The 13,429-nt window shown below is 49.1% G+C and overlaps 1 protein-coding gene across 3 annotated transcripts in view; it reads left to right on the top strand.

Annotated features, from left to right (window-relative positions):
- The window catches only part of Tmtc4 (transmembrane O-mannosyltransferase targeting cadherins 4), a 56,270-nt gene continuing 42,841 nt past the window's right edge, over positions 1-13,429 (top strand). For 2 of the 3 annotated variants that reach the window (XM_055609648.1, XM_055609649.1), the window contains exons 1-4: positions 7-37; positions 5,004-5,216; positions 8,497-8,612; positions 9,615-9,831. In XM_055609648.1, coding sequence (XP_055465623.1) covers positions 5,058-5,216; positions 8,497-8,612; positions 9,615-9,831 — 492 coding nt within the window. In that variant the 5' untranslated portion in view covers positions 7-37; positions 5,004-5,057. Of the gene's footprint in view, positions 38-5,003; positions 5,217-8,496; positions 8,613-9,614; positions 9,832-13,429 lie in introns of all 3 variants that reach the window. The other variant, XM_055609650.1, reaches the window with a different exon arrangement.

The raw sequence follows: 13,429 nt of genomic DNA, 5'->3' as shown, positions 1-13,429 counted from the left end.
GGGAGGGAGATGCGGTCGCGGCTCGGGCTGCTTGCAGGTAACGCGCGGGGCGGCCGGCCAGGGCTGAGCGCTGCCGCGGGGCGCGCGGAGTTGGACGCGGAGCGGGCGCCGGCTCCCGGGCTCTCCGCCGAGCCGCGGGCCCGGCGCGGGGGCCTGGGGGCGGCGCCCGCTCCCTGCACCTCCACGGGAGGAGTTAGCCCCGGGACCCGAGCTGCCTCCGGCGGCCGGCGCCTCGCTGGAAACCGCACCCCGGACAAAGAGCGCGTGGTGAGGGGTGCGCGCCCCGGACCCGGGCTCCCGCGCTGCCCCGGCGGGGCCGAGGTCACGGCGCCCGCCCCATGCCTGTCGCTGACTGACTCCGCCGCGCCTCGGCTCCGTAGCCCGGAGCGCATCCAGCGCGGCGGCCGCCTGGCTGCGGGGTCCCCGCGCCCGGTGCACAGCTGGCCAAGGCGCGGGCGACGGCTGGACACAGCCGGTGGCTTGGCTGCCCGCCCGGGGTTACGCGGCGAGCCACCCGGCCGCGCCGGGAGTGCCAGCGGCCTGGGAGCCTGGAGCCACGGAGCTGCCAGGAGTTGGGGAAGCCGAGCAGGTGGTGCAGCGACCGCCTCACCTCCGCGAGCTCCACGGGGAGTCTGGGCTGTTGATGTTGTGACTGTGGGCTATTTGTGTTCTCTTTTTTTTAACTACACACAAAAGAAAGGCGGAGTTAAAGGGACGATCCAGTCACTGAGTCATCCACACTTTGCTCTCTCCTGGGAGCAGATAGATGGGGAGAATTCCTTTGGAAGCAATTATAGTAAAGATTGACTGGAACCCCGTATTGTCCGCTGTGCCCCCAACAAGCTGTGCGCCCTAGGGCCAACGTGAGTGTGCTGTCCCGTCTAGGTGGGAAGATGGCTGCACCCTAGCAAAGTGAAAACTTTCTGAGTGTGAAACCTCCAAAGGGCAGCCACTTGGACAGTCTTCAGTTCGGAAGGCAGGTCACCACATGAGGCACCTTACTACTCTGCCTTTGGCTCAGCATTACTGAGGAAGGCTGGCTCCTTTGCCTCCGCGTGCTAGCCCTCCCTGCATCATGCCAGGATACTGGTCAGAAACCATCACATTGCTTAATCTGATTTCCAGAGGCAAGGTCATGCTTTGTCCCGAAGGACAGCTGGCCCTGGATGCATTGCCCTTAGTGTTGAGGACAAGGCCTCTCCAGGCCTGGGGAAGAGACTTCATTAGGTGGCTGCTGCTGTTTTTCCAGGGTGAATCATCTAGGGTGGGTGTTGCTCTGCTTCATTTCAGCCTAGGCTGCTGTCCATTGTTCTTAGAGGTTCGTGGTTCAAACTTCAGTGCCATTTAGCCTTTGAGGAGACATGTTTGAGGTCTTTGACCTTTTGATTGACAGATGAAATTGTTTGGGGCTTAATATTGGGAGATTGAGAATTGTGGATACATGGACTGGTGGCTGCATTTCCCCGAGCTGCGTTGTTTCCCCCAGGACCAGCTTTCTAGTGGAATAGGATACCACTTTGCTATTCATTTGCTCCACATGGAGCTACTCTAAGAGGACAGTTCAGACAGGAGTTCAGGAGCCACCAAAACACCAGCTTTGTTATCTTTTCAGAACCTCAGAGTAGGTTCTGTGTAGATGAGTCACTGCTGGAATGGAGCCACAATGAGCATCCTCAGCGGTGGCGGAGGAGGCAGGGCTCACGGGCAGGGCATCACCTCGTAAGACTGGTAAGATGTGCTGCTTAGTCAAAAACAGAAAGTGCCCTCTTCTACACCCTGACATGGATATAACGGTCTCTGGCACCTTTGGGGACCATGGTTTTATTTACCCATGAACCAAGCCTTATTGTAGAACGAGGGTCATTTCCTGTTGGAGGAAGGAGAGTTGGGATTAGGGTGGTTGTGTGGTGTGGAGTTTGTATAGGATGCAAAGATGCCTCACGAGGGAGGCTGTGTGCTGTAGATCTACCCAGAAGAAGGGTTCCTCTTTCTTGTCACCCGATGGGCTTTGCTGGTTGTTAAGATGGCACCATGAACATTAAGACATGGGACCAGGGACTATGAGCTGCTCAAAACAAATGGAAATGGAGACTAACTGCTTGTATTGCCTCACTCGGTCCCTACCATAGCCTCAAGAGCACAGTGGTACCTTATTCCACCATAGACACAAAGGGTGGAGAAACATCCTTAGGGAAACAGTGCAGCTCGGGGAAATGCAGCCTCTGTCTCCAGAACCTTTGCTGTGGCCTGCTGGAGTGGGTCTGAGAACTTCACATGGGTTTCTACTGGATTGTAACACGTTTGTTGATAAAAGGCATATTCTGGACTGTTCTGCAATGGATGTGAACACAATCTGTTCATCAAAAGGGAACATTTGAACATGCCCACTGCCACCAGGCAGCAAAGGCACTGGGCTGAGGGGCTGTCCCCTGTGAGCAGACATGCTTCCATGAAATGGGGGGGGGCTGATGAGGACTGAGGGCTAGGGTTGGGGACAGAATGCCTCTCTGCACTGCAGGTCCAATGGTTTTGGTCACTGCAGAAGAAGAGGTGATCAGTTTGACATCAACTCATGAATTCAGTTGACTTCCCAAAAGTGGGGGTCTAGTCCATCAGGGCACCCCAAATGTTGGGGGTCCACAGTCCACCCTACGTATATGTGAGCTGTTGCTTGAATACCAAAATGATTGGCTTGGGCTGTGAGTATGAAGAGACAGGAAAGATACAGTAGCTAATTTGGAAACACAGATTATTTCATCAATCAGTAATCACATGGGCATTTGGACTTCAGAACAAACTGATTTCATATTCAAATGTTTAGGGCTCAACCCAAGAATATCAGAGCCACTTACATAATCCTTTGTAGCTCCCATGTAATCTGTTATACATTTAAAAATTGGTGTAAACCATTTGTGTCTTGCACATTGATTCTCTAAATCGAAGTACACATTTATTCCTTTCATTTTTAAAACAATGGTGTCTTCTAAGTATTTGTTTTTGTTTGTTTAAAATTTGAAGTAATTTCTTTTATTTATTTTTATTATCATTTATTACAATTTATTCAATTTATATCCTGGCTGTGGCCCCCTCCTTTGTCTCTTCCCAATCCCACCCATCCTCCCCTCTTCTAGAAGTTTTATTCTTAAGCTAGATTGTGAAACAGCAATCAGGGTATTCACGGAGACATGACTGCAATTAGGATTTAAACAGTGGTTTACCTTTTTCCGTGGAAAGAAAAGAAAATGACAGAAAGTAGGCAGACTATTCCCCTGACACTTGCCAAGAGCAAGTCTTACATCAGGCAGTGATACTCAGGGGACCAGCAGAGGAAGGGTTGCAGGCTTTTGTGTTTGCATTGTAAATGGGCCTCTGCCTGTGAGAAGGCTCAGTGCTGACATTGAAAGGTGTGCTCTGCTGCCCATCAGTCTGACTCTACCTTTATTCAGACAAAAGACTATAAAAAAAAATGTGGCCTGAGATTCTTATTTGATCGACATATTGTTGATCTGTGTGTTTATTTGGAGATCTGGAGCCAAATGTAACCAAGCTGCATCCTAGACAAGCGGCTGGGATTTTTTTTTTTTTTAATTAGCATGAAAGGAGAAAGAAGGCTGCTTTCTTACAGAGGAGGACCTGAGCCTTAGTATCAAAAAGTCAGTCCTAAAGGAGCTAGTCCAAAGATTGTTCAACCTCGTGGAAAATATAATGATAGCTAGCCTTCACCAAACATCCATTAGAACCCTAGGGACTCCGTTCAGAACCTGTCTCCATCACACTGGCCTGTAGGGAAGCTTTGGGAGCATTTTCTTGATTAATCATTGATGAGGGAGGGCCTAGACTCCTGGGCAGTGCTACCCTGGGCGGATGAGTCAGGGCTGTGTAAGAAAAAGCCGTCCGAGCAAGCCGGTAAGCAGCATTCCTCTGCAGCTAGGTTCCTGCTTTGAGTTCCTTCCACAACTTCCTTAGTGAGGGACCTGTAAGCCAAATAACACCCCTCCACAAATCAGTGAAAACTCCAAAGAAGGCCGGCTCCTTACCTTTTAGTAATGAGGAAGTTGGTTCGGAGAGTTTAACTAGCTCTCCAAATTTACACAAGATTAGAACTGAGCAACGGACCAGAAAAAAAGCACTAGTCGAGGGTGTGGTGGGAACAGGGACAGATAACTGACTGGCAGATAGTTTGTGTTTGAGTCTTGGAATTGGCCCAGGCTGTTATGCAGCTCTCACAGCCAGAGAGGACTTGCATTTTGCAGTGTTCCACAGGCAATATGTGGAGAGACTGATGCAAAGCCACACAAACAGTAAATGGCAAGGCTGCGGTAAAACCTCCTTGTCTGTTTGAAGTTCTCAATAAGTATGTCTTCCTAAGCTGGCTCTTCCCAGATAGTCAGATCTCTGTGCAGATGTGCCTCCCTCTCTGGGACAGCTCAGTTCTTTCTGAGACCTTCCAAAGAAATCAGTTCCTCCATCTGTACGTAAACCGCGGTTCAGTCAGTCATTGTCATGTGCCCTTGCCTGTGGGTCCACTCTGAGGTTTTCAACTAATTGGCATGTGCACTTGAGTTCCACACACAGACCGGAAGAGTCGGGGTCACAGTCATGTCTCACACAGTATACTCTAACTCCCCATGTGCCAGCAAGGAGCAGTTACTCATTTTCTGTATCGATGAAGACGATTGTTACTTTTTCAAAAGCCTTGTAAGCCGGCTCTGAGAACTAAAAATGACCTGTTTTATGGGGTAGTAAATACAGAATGCTATTAAGGCAGAATTTCTGAAAAGAAACATTGGAAACCCAGGAGCTGCAGATTTCATTGGTCAAGGTCGGGTCTGGAACGCTGCTTGAGTCCCAGGTCACTTTTCTGCCCACTAAAGTGTGAAAAACATAGCTTAATATGTCTAATGGTAAAATCACAGCAAAACTTACTGGGTTAGCTCTTGCTTGCTTATGATGTCCACTGCAGCAATGTGCTTAAGAGTGTTGACATGGTGTTTCCTTTGCAGATCTCTACCCAGCATAATGCTGGAGCAGGAGGCTGGCGGCCTGCAGCTCTCAGGATGGCCGAGCTGGATGCCGACTTGGATCACATCATCCCATCTGTCCTGCCCCCTTTCTGGGCCAAGTTAGTTGTGGGATTTGTTTCCCTTCTGTGTTTTGCAAGGAGCTATGATGGAGATTTTGTCTTTGATGATTCTGAAGCTATTGTTAACAATAAGGTTTGTGTCTTAATCCTCCAGAAAACTTGAGCATGCCAGTTTCCTCATAACTCAGTTATCATCCAAGTTGGAGTTAATTCTCTGTTAAGCTGGGTTGTCTCTGGGTCTGGGCCTCATGAGCTATAGTTACCCATTTTCTGCATTATCACCTAAGTTCATTGCCTCAGGTCGGCAGCACCTGCCTGTGCTCAAGAGACCCCCACCTGCACATGTATCAGAGAGGCCGTTCTGCTCAGATTACAAGTCCAGGGGTCTGCAGAGCATTGCAGATTGAGCACTCTAAGAGAGAGACTCATCCATTTCTCTAGTGATGGATGGATGTGATCACTCGTTGAAAGGTTGTGCTCTGTCGCAGCTGGCTGTGCCTCTGTCCTTCACCGTGAGGACAGCGTGCTGGCAGCCGCTGGAAGAAAGCAGTAGCTGCCGAGGGACGCAACGCTCCTGCTCATTTCACGTTTGCAGACTCAAGTCTGCTGACCTTGCAAGCTCTAGTCGTTCTCGTTTACCAGTTGCAGCTGAATGAGGCCAGGAAAGGAGTCGTCTTTTTTATTGTAAAATTGGAAAGAAAAGAGTCACATAAGCCAAAAGACAGTGAGAGTAAGAAAGTTGGCGGCAGGCAGAAGCCGCGCTCAGAAGTGGCGTGAGGTGTGCCCTCTGTGCTGGCCCAGGCTCGGCACACGGGATGTGTGGCTTGCCCAAGGCCGCAGCTTGAAGGAGCGCACCTGCGTGTACCCCTGGGGCATGTCATTGAGGGAGCTCCTGCAGCACTGCTGTTGCATGCTCATAAGAAGTGAAGGGTGGCCAGGATGGCCCAGCAGCCAAGCCTAATGACCCGAACTCGCTCCCCAGGGCCCACACTGCAAGCTGTCCTCACACACACACACACACACACACCATGGTATGTTTTTGCATGTTTACAAAGTTAATAAAGGCCATTAATTATATATATATATGCATATATATTAATTTGAAATCATAGATGTCACCAAATGAGGAAAAGTCCTTTTTACATAGAAATATCAAAGAAAACTCCACATGGTGAGACTGTGTGTTACGAAGTTAGAGAAAGCCTTGTTGGACTTGCAAGTGTTTTGTTTGTAGCATGATATTGTAATTAACTTTTCTGAGTCAGAGTCTCATTATATTGCTCTGAACTGGAACTTGCTGTGTAGGCCAGACTGGCTACAGACTCAGAGATCCATGTGCCTCTGCCTCCTGAGTGCTAGGCTTAAAGAAGTGCGCCACCATGCCCGTATCTCTTCATGTTCATGTTAGCTGGTGATTCCACTTGTGATTTCCTTCCCCTGCCACCTTTAAGCAAAGACTCCTTTGCAGTTCTTTCTTGACCATGCTTCTTAGAAGAAGCAAGTTGCTCCGAGCAGCTATGCCACCCTGACGGCTTGCCAGCCACAGAGTAGCTTTTCTAATGAGGATTCGCCTTTGCTTTTTCAGTTATGTCATTTATTGTGATTTTCTTCATGCCTCCACATGGGTATGTAAAGGGTTGATTTAGGTCCAGTGTTGGAGAATTCCGTTGAGCTGGGAAGATGGAAACATGGACTCTGTGGAGGGCACTGGCGCTGCAGCTCTCCTTTCCTGTGAGAGGAAGGCGACAGGCATCTTGTGCCTCTGCCAGGTGTGGTTTGAGCAGTACACTCTGGAACGGCACCTCCTGGCCCTGCATAACTTGCCAGCCCTGCTTTTCTCCTTCCCTGATGAGCGGAATGGCCAGCTCCACTCCTGAGGCCGTGTTCATAGTCTGAGCAGTGGCTTCCGGGCCTGGGGTGGTGGATACTGTCTGCTAGGTGCCTCCTTGTGCTGAGTTGCCATTTTTTTGCTTCATAAGATGATCTCTGAGAGGGTGGTGGTAGGAATTTCATATCCGATCCGGTGTTCCCATAAATCACTCTGCTTCGTGTAGGCTGTGCCGAATTAAACATTTAGGCTTCGTTGGTGTTCACTTTCTGTTCCGAGGGAGGGCACAGCGCGGCTCCCAACCGCCTCAACGCAACAAGCACTTTCACGGCAATATACAACGGCTTGGGCTTCCGCTGCTGTCACTGAGGGAGCAGAACATCCAGCTGGCTCCTTGGGTGCTTGATCTAGATTTTTAGGGCTACTGAGGCTGGTAGAAGTGAAAGTCGCAGTGAGGGTCAAGTGGTCACTTGGCTTCTGCTCCACCCCTGGCCGCCTTCCCTTGAGAGCGAGCACTTCACTCAAGAAGTCCTGACATCTAGACTGCCTGAGGTGGGCAGAAGAGGCTCTTGAACCTCCTGGAGCTGGAGTTGTAGGTGGTTCTGTGCCCAAGTTTGCTGAGAACCAAACTCGGGTCCTCTGGGAGAACCGTGTGCATTCTTGACACACTTAGCCATTTCTTCAGTGCTTGAGCATCTGTCTGCTCCCAAGACCATTCTTGGAAAGCTAATAATACCTGTTAGGGACACCCACCTGTCGGAGTCAGGGGCTGGTCATGTGACTGTGGGGCGACAGGAGAAATTGTGACTCTCCCAGCATGGATGTTGGGAACTGAACTCGGGTCCTCTGAAAGAGCACAGCATGAACACCCTCCAGCCCCTCGTTTAATTTTTTTATAGCATTTCTTATAATGATAAGAAAAATGCATTTAGGCATGTTTGGTATGATATAAGGTTAAATTTTCTCATCAGAAAGATAGTTTGGTTTAATAGTAATTTTATATTTTAAAATTGTATGGAAAGTTTCTTCCCCTAGTTTCATAATCTGCTTAACTCATGCTACCAAAAATGTTAACTTTATATTGGATATTGTTTTTTATTGTTATTTAATTGGCTGTGAAAGGCTAGTGGTGACCATAATAGTAAGTTGTCTGTTCATTCAGCATGGTTTTGTTTTGCTTGGTTTTGCTTTGCTTGTTTTTGCTTTGTTTTTTGAGACATGGCTTTTCTGTGTGGTCTGTGTGCCTTGGCTGTCCTGGAACTCACTCTAGATCAGGCTGGCCTCTCACTCATAGATGTCCTCCTATGCCCAACCTTTTGACCCAGGAAGGTGGGAAGCTATTGAAAGGCTGTAAACTCTGTGGGTAGGGTAAGCTGATGTGCATTGTGGAGTTCCTTATATATATAGAAATTGTGAGGATACAGTGGATTCAGTGGCTGAATCCTAGATGATGGGGGTTGGGCTGAGGGCTAGCGGGAAGGAGGAGGGGGTGGAGTTGACAGTCTAGGGGAGCTTTCAAGGCTTTGGTGTAAGACTGGGGAGAGTCATGACTCCTTGTCCAGAGTGTCCCATTGTGTCCCTGTAGGACCTCCGGGCAGACACACCCCTGGGTGACCTGTGGCACCATGACTTCTGGGGCAGTAGACTGAGCAGCAACACCAGCCACAAGTCCTACCGGCCACTCACTGTTTTGACTTTCAGGTAAGCTGTGACAGTAGGAGCAAGCACATCACTTAAGGTTCCCCCGTAACAGCATATGGGGATCCAGGCATTAGTTTCCAGGTAGGTGGAATCCACGTGTGTTCTAAGATAGCTGTGCTCATTTCAGGTCTTAGGAAGCTGGCCACAGGGAGGCTGAGAGGATGGATGTACCTGAGGAAGCTCCATTTCAGCTACACAAACTAACCCTGGAATTACAGCGATTAGCCCCACCCCTGTACACGGATGATGCTTGCGGCAGCAAAGCATCTGTCTCTAGTTCTCGGAGAGCCCCCCTTTACAGTTCGGTTAGCAAAGCACCAAGGGAACATACGATACGCATCAAAGCAACACAAGCATCCGATAAAACTGTGCTTGTTTGTCTCCATGACAAAATTAAGCTCTGAACTGCATACTGTTACCAAGTCAGTCAGTAAGGAAAATGAAGTGGCTTCCATTAACCGGAGCTGCCGGTCACGTAACAGAGCTCATACACCAGTTTCTGGGGGGCATTTAAATACGTGTGTTTCGATCTTGCAGAGAAACATTTAAAAACAATTAGAACCACCAGCAGTTGTGATGCAGATGAAAGGAAGACTTCTGAGAACCGTAGGAAGGTGTCCTGTGGGAGGAGGCCGGGATGCACACTATAAAAACGCTTTTTTTGTGCAGTTTTGTGCAGCCGTGTGGGCTGCGTAGCTGACTTAAGTCCAGTTCCCTGCGGGGTAGCCCTGAGGAACGTGCGGTTTACCTCGTTCGTCCTCGGAAAACGGTCCCTCTGGGGCACTGAGAAGTGGTGTAGCTTTGCTCCTGGCTTCCCCGCCCACATCGGAGCCTTGCCCAGTGGAGTGTCAGTTCTCTCCCTCTCCTGCGGCTCATTGTGTGCCGGTTCCTGGCTGGGCAGGCGTTGCTGCCTTTGTGCAGTTTTCACCGAGAGCGTTCGACAGCCGCTGTTCTGGTGTGTGTGCTTTGTTCATCTACTGTGAACTACCCCGTCTGTTGCAGGATCAACTATTATCTCTCTGGAGGCTTCCACCCCGTGGGCTTCCATGTGGTCAACATCCTCCTGCACGGTGCCGTCTCTGTGCTCATGTTCGATGTCTTCTCAGTGCTGTTTGGCGGCCTGCAGTACACCAGTAAAGGCCGGAGGGTCCGCCTGGCCCCCAGAGCATCCCTGCTGGCCGCACTGCTGTTTGCTGTCCACCCAGTGCACACTGAGTGTGTAAGTACCGCCCGAGTGTGGCAGTCTGCAGTGTAAGAAGGAAGACATCTGTGTGCCATGTGGTTTTCTAAAACAGGCTCTGTGTGCTCCTCTTGTGTGCAGAGGTAGGGTCCACGCCGCTCTGTCCTCAGGAAACAATGCTCTCCTTGTCAGACATCTGAAACAACGGATTCTGGGCCAGAGAGCTCCTTCAGGGTAAATAACAGCTACCACACTGTGAGCCTCTTCCTCAGAGTGCTGGGGTCTGGGGTGGCCTTGTCTGTTTAGTCTGTGTGGTCACACCAGCTTCAAGGGCATAAACGCCGATGTTGCCTGACTTTGGAGCCTGAAGGCAAGCAGTTCAGAAGCCTTCCTCAGTGCAGAGACTGGGCTAGCTTTACTTCTTCATTTTTGGGAGACAGGGTCTTACTATGTAGGCCTTGGCTGGCATAGAGGTCCCTCTATAGACCACACTGGACTGTGACTCACAGAGATCCATCTGTCTGCCTCCTGAGTGCTGGGATTAAAAGCATGCACACTGCACCCGGCCCTGGGCAATTTTTCTGTAATAGCTGACTTTGTGATTTACAAAAAAATTTCTGAATATAATTAGCATAAAAGAACTATGACATTAGGTGGCGGGGTAGGGAATGCTCCAACTCGAGGTCCTGCAGCCAGGGCTGGCACAGCGGTCTCCACCATCCTCCTCAGCCTCCCTGGACATCTTCCCCATAACAGACTTGGCCAGGTGACAGGCAGTAACGACAGGAGCCTAACCTGCTGTCCTGTGGCCTTGTCTCTGCCTAGAACACAAAGAAGAATACGCTCTGGACACAGACTGTTGAGATTTAACTGGACGTTTTTCAGGTTGTTAGGAAACCCCTATGTGCAATCCTGAACCTTTGCAAAATGTGAAGTGGGGTGTTGCTGAGGTAAGAGCCTGAATATGGTTACTCTGGTACTACAAAACACGTGGATTAGAGTGCGCATACACTGTTTCTCTCACAGTGCACTTTGACCTTTGGCAGACACCAATGCCTACATTTAACTGATTGTCCTGTTGAGGGTCTTAAAGTCAATTCTAAAATGTTGAGCAGAATTTTTGTTTCTGGCATCCGATTTCTCATGTCTGTTCTTTGGTATCAAGAATACCATGGGATTATTAAAAATTAATTTATTTGTTTACTTCACATCCCAGTAGGAAGTTCTCCTCCCTGTTCTCATCTTAGTCCCTCCCGATCTCACCTCGCCTCCCTTTCCCCTGTGTCTGCTTCCCTTTCTTCTCTGAGAAGGGCTGTCTCTGAATGTGTGCCTGCCTTTGGCTCCCTCTCCCCTAACTGGACAGCCTTGTCCAGCCTCAGCAGAACATGCTTCCGGTCCTGGTTGATATGCCAAGGCAGCCATACCGGGGGCTTTACTCTTGCGGTCTGTGTCTTTTGTGAAGGCTGTGGGCTGATGCTAAAGGCTGGGCCGCCTAAAACCTTCATCTTTTTACGGGTGCAGCCTCACTTCTTTGGTCTAAGTGTTTGCTACATCTCAGATACAGTGCTGCATCTGACACAGGCAAGAGGCTTTCTGGGAAAACCCTGACTGGATTGACTGTTTGCCTCTTGTCTGACTGGAATAATTATAAGACCGAAATTAAATATTTGAATGATTAGCCAAAGATATCCCCAAATTCTGATTTTAAGTTTTGAAAAGTTGATTTATAAAAAGATTTCAAGGCCTGGGTATGCTTCAGTGTGTGCACACACAAAGACACACACACTGCTGATGAATGCAGTTTCTGTGCCAATCTTGAACAGTCATATTCCGGATTAAATGGAATTTAGGGAGGTAGAGAGGTAGTAGCTCAGCTAGTAATGATCTTGCTGTGCAAGCGTGGGGAGTGAGACTGGTGGCCGGCACCACATGGAATCCCTGGCACAGGGCATGTGTGCACAGTCCCAGTGACGGGGAGCCAGAGGCCAGCCAGGCCAGTCTACTTCCCTAGTTCTGGGCTCATGAGAGACCCTATCTCGGGCAAGGTGGCCCGCCCCTGAGGAATATACCCACGGTTGGTGCATGGCTTCTACATGCACAGACACGTGTGCATGAGCGAGCACACGCACAGAGCAGGGGTGGGGTGCTACCTGTAGGGAAAAAGCAGTATTTCAACTCTGCCATTCCATTCTGCCAGCCATTTAAACTCGGACTTCAGGAAAGAAGGAATAATTAAAAATTAGCATTCACAGACAGGCATTTTGTATGTTTACCTTCCATTATTTTGACACACTATCCAATTTCCTCTTATCGGCTTTTTCCTGTTATCTTCCACTCTGCATGCTTTAATGCCAGCTTTAAATGTGTGCAAAGAGCAAGACACCTGGAGCTTATCTTCAGGTGGCAGGGGAATGGCGCTCGGGTGTCCTCCCAGGGCGGGAGAGACAGCCAGTTCTCTGCTGCGGTGTGGCCGTGGCGGCTCCACCCTGCATGTGGCTCCCTGTGGCATGAGGGCAGTACAGACTGGAGCAAATGTGTGTCTGTGTGTGTGTTGAGGATGGAGTAGCAGCATGAGGCCTACCAGGTCTTAATGACTTGTGTTTCTTTGTAATTTATATTAATGAGTTTTGTGCCTTCTTCTCCCACCCCCAGTGGTAATACTGAAGCTATTTTTGCCTCTTGTAGAAAAGACTGATGTTATCTTTTTTATGTTATTATTGAGATTTTTGTTTTATTTTGTTGAGTCTTCTTTCTTTTTTCTTTTCTTTTCTTTGAGACAGGGTATTATGTAGGTTGGCCTTGATGGCCTGATCCTCCTGCCTCAGCCTCTGAAGTGCTGTGATTAGAGAAGTGAGCCACCATAACCAGCTTAGCAGCTAACATTTATTTCCTAGCCATCAGGAGTACCTGAGATAGAGTTCTGACCAACGCTCAGTTGGCCCCACACAAAGTAGAACAAATTGGTTCCCCTTCTGGGCTCTGATTGGTAGGGAAATCACTACAGACAGATGGATTTGTTCCTCAGCTGATAGAAGTCAAAATCCACCCCAATCCCCTGAATTGTTAGCAGGCACATGAAGCTTTAGACAGGTCATTGTTCCCTGTGAGGGAGTTGAGGCACGGACAGATACTGTGTAGGCGTCCGGCATTGGCTCAGCCATCAGGATGAGATACTCCCCAGGCCTCCTTGAGGATGTGGGTACCATTATACTTAAAGGGTGGCTAAAGGTGACAAGTTGCCTGGGTTCTAGGATCAGAAAGACTGAAGGCTCTTCAAGACTTGTACCCACCCATCCAGATGTTTTGCCAGGGAGGGGGGACAAGATACGGTCTTTGTATCCTAGCTAGTCTCAAAATATTGTAGCTATTTAGATGAAGAAGGCTTTGAACCCTTGTAATCCTGCCTCTATCTTTCAAGTTCTGGGATTGTAGGCATGCACCATCCATCAAAAAGAATTAGTAGGGAGACCCTTGCCCACCTCCTCCCTGTCTCCACACTCATATCTTGTCCCTTGTTTGGAAGCTTAGATGCTACCAGTTTAATGGATTGACAGAGGGCACATTGATTTTTTTTTTTTTTTTTTTTTCAGAAAAGCTTGACAAGTTTTTAGGTTTTTGTATTTTAGGTTATCTGAAA

Source organism: Psammomys obesus, unplaced genomic scaffold (genome assembly GCF_907164565.1).
Source record: "Psammomys obesus unplaced genomic scaffold, mPsaObe1.curated_primary_1811, whole genome shotgun sequence".
NCBI lineage: Eukaryota > Metazoa > Chordata > Mammalia > Rodentia > Muridae > Psammomys > Psammomys obesus.
The sequence above is the reverse complement of the archived record's forward strand: the minus strand, read 5'-3'. Positions and strand labels throughout refer to the sequence as shown.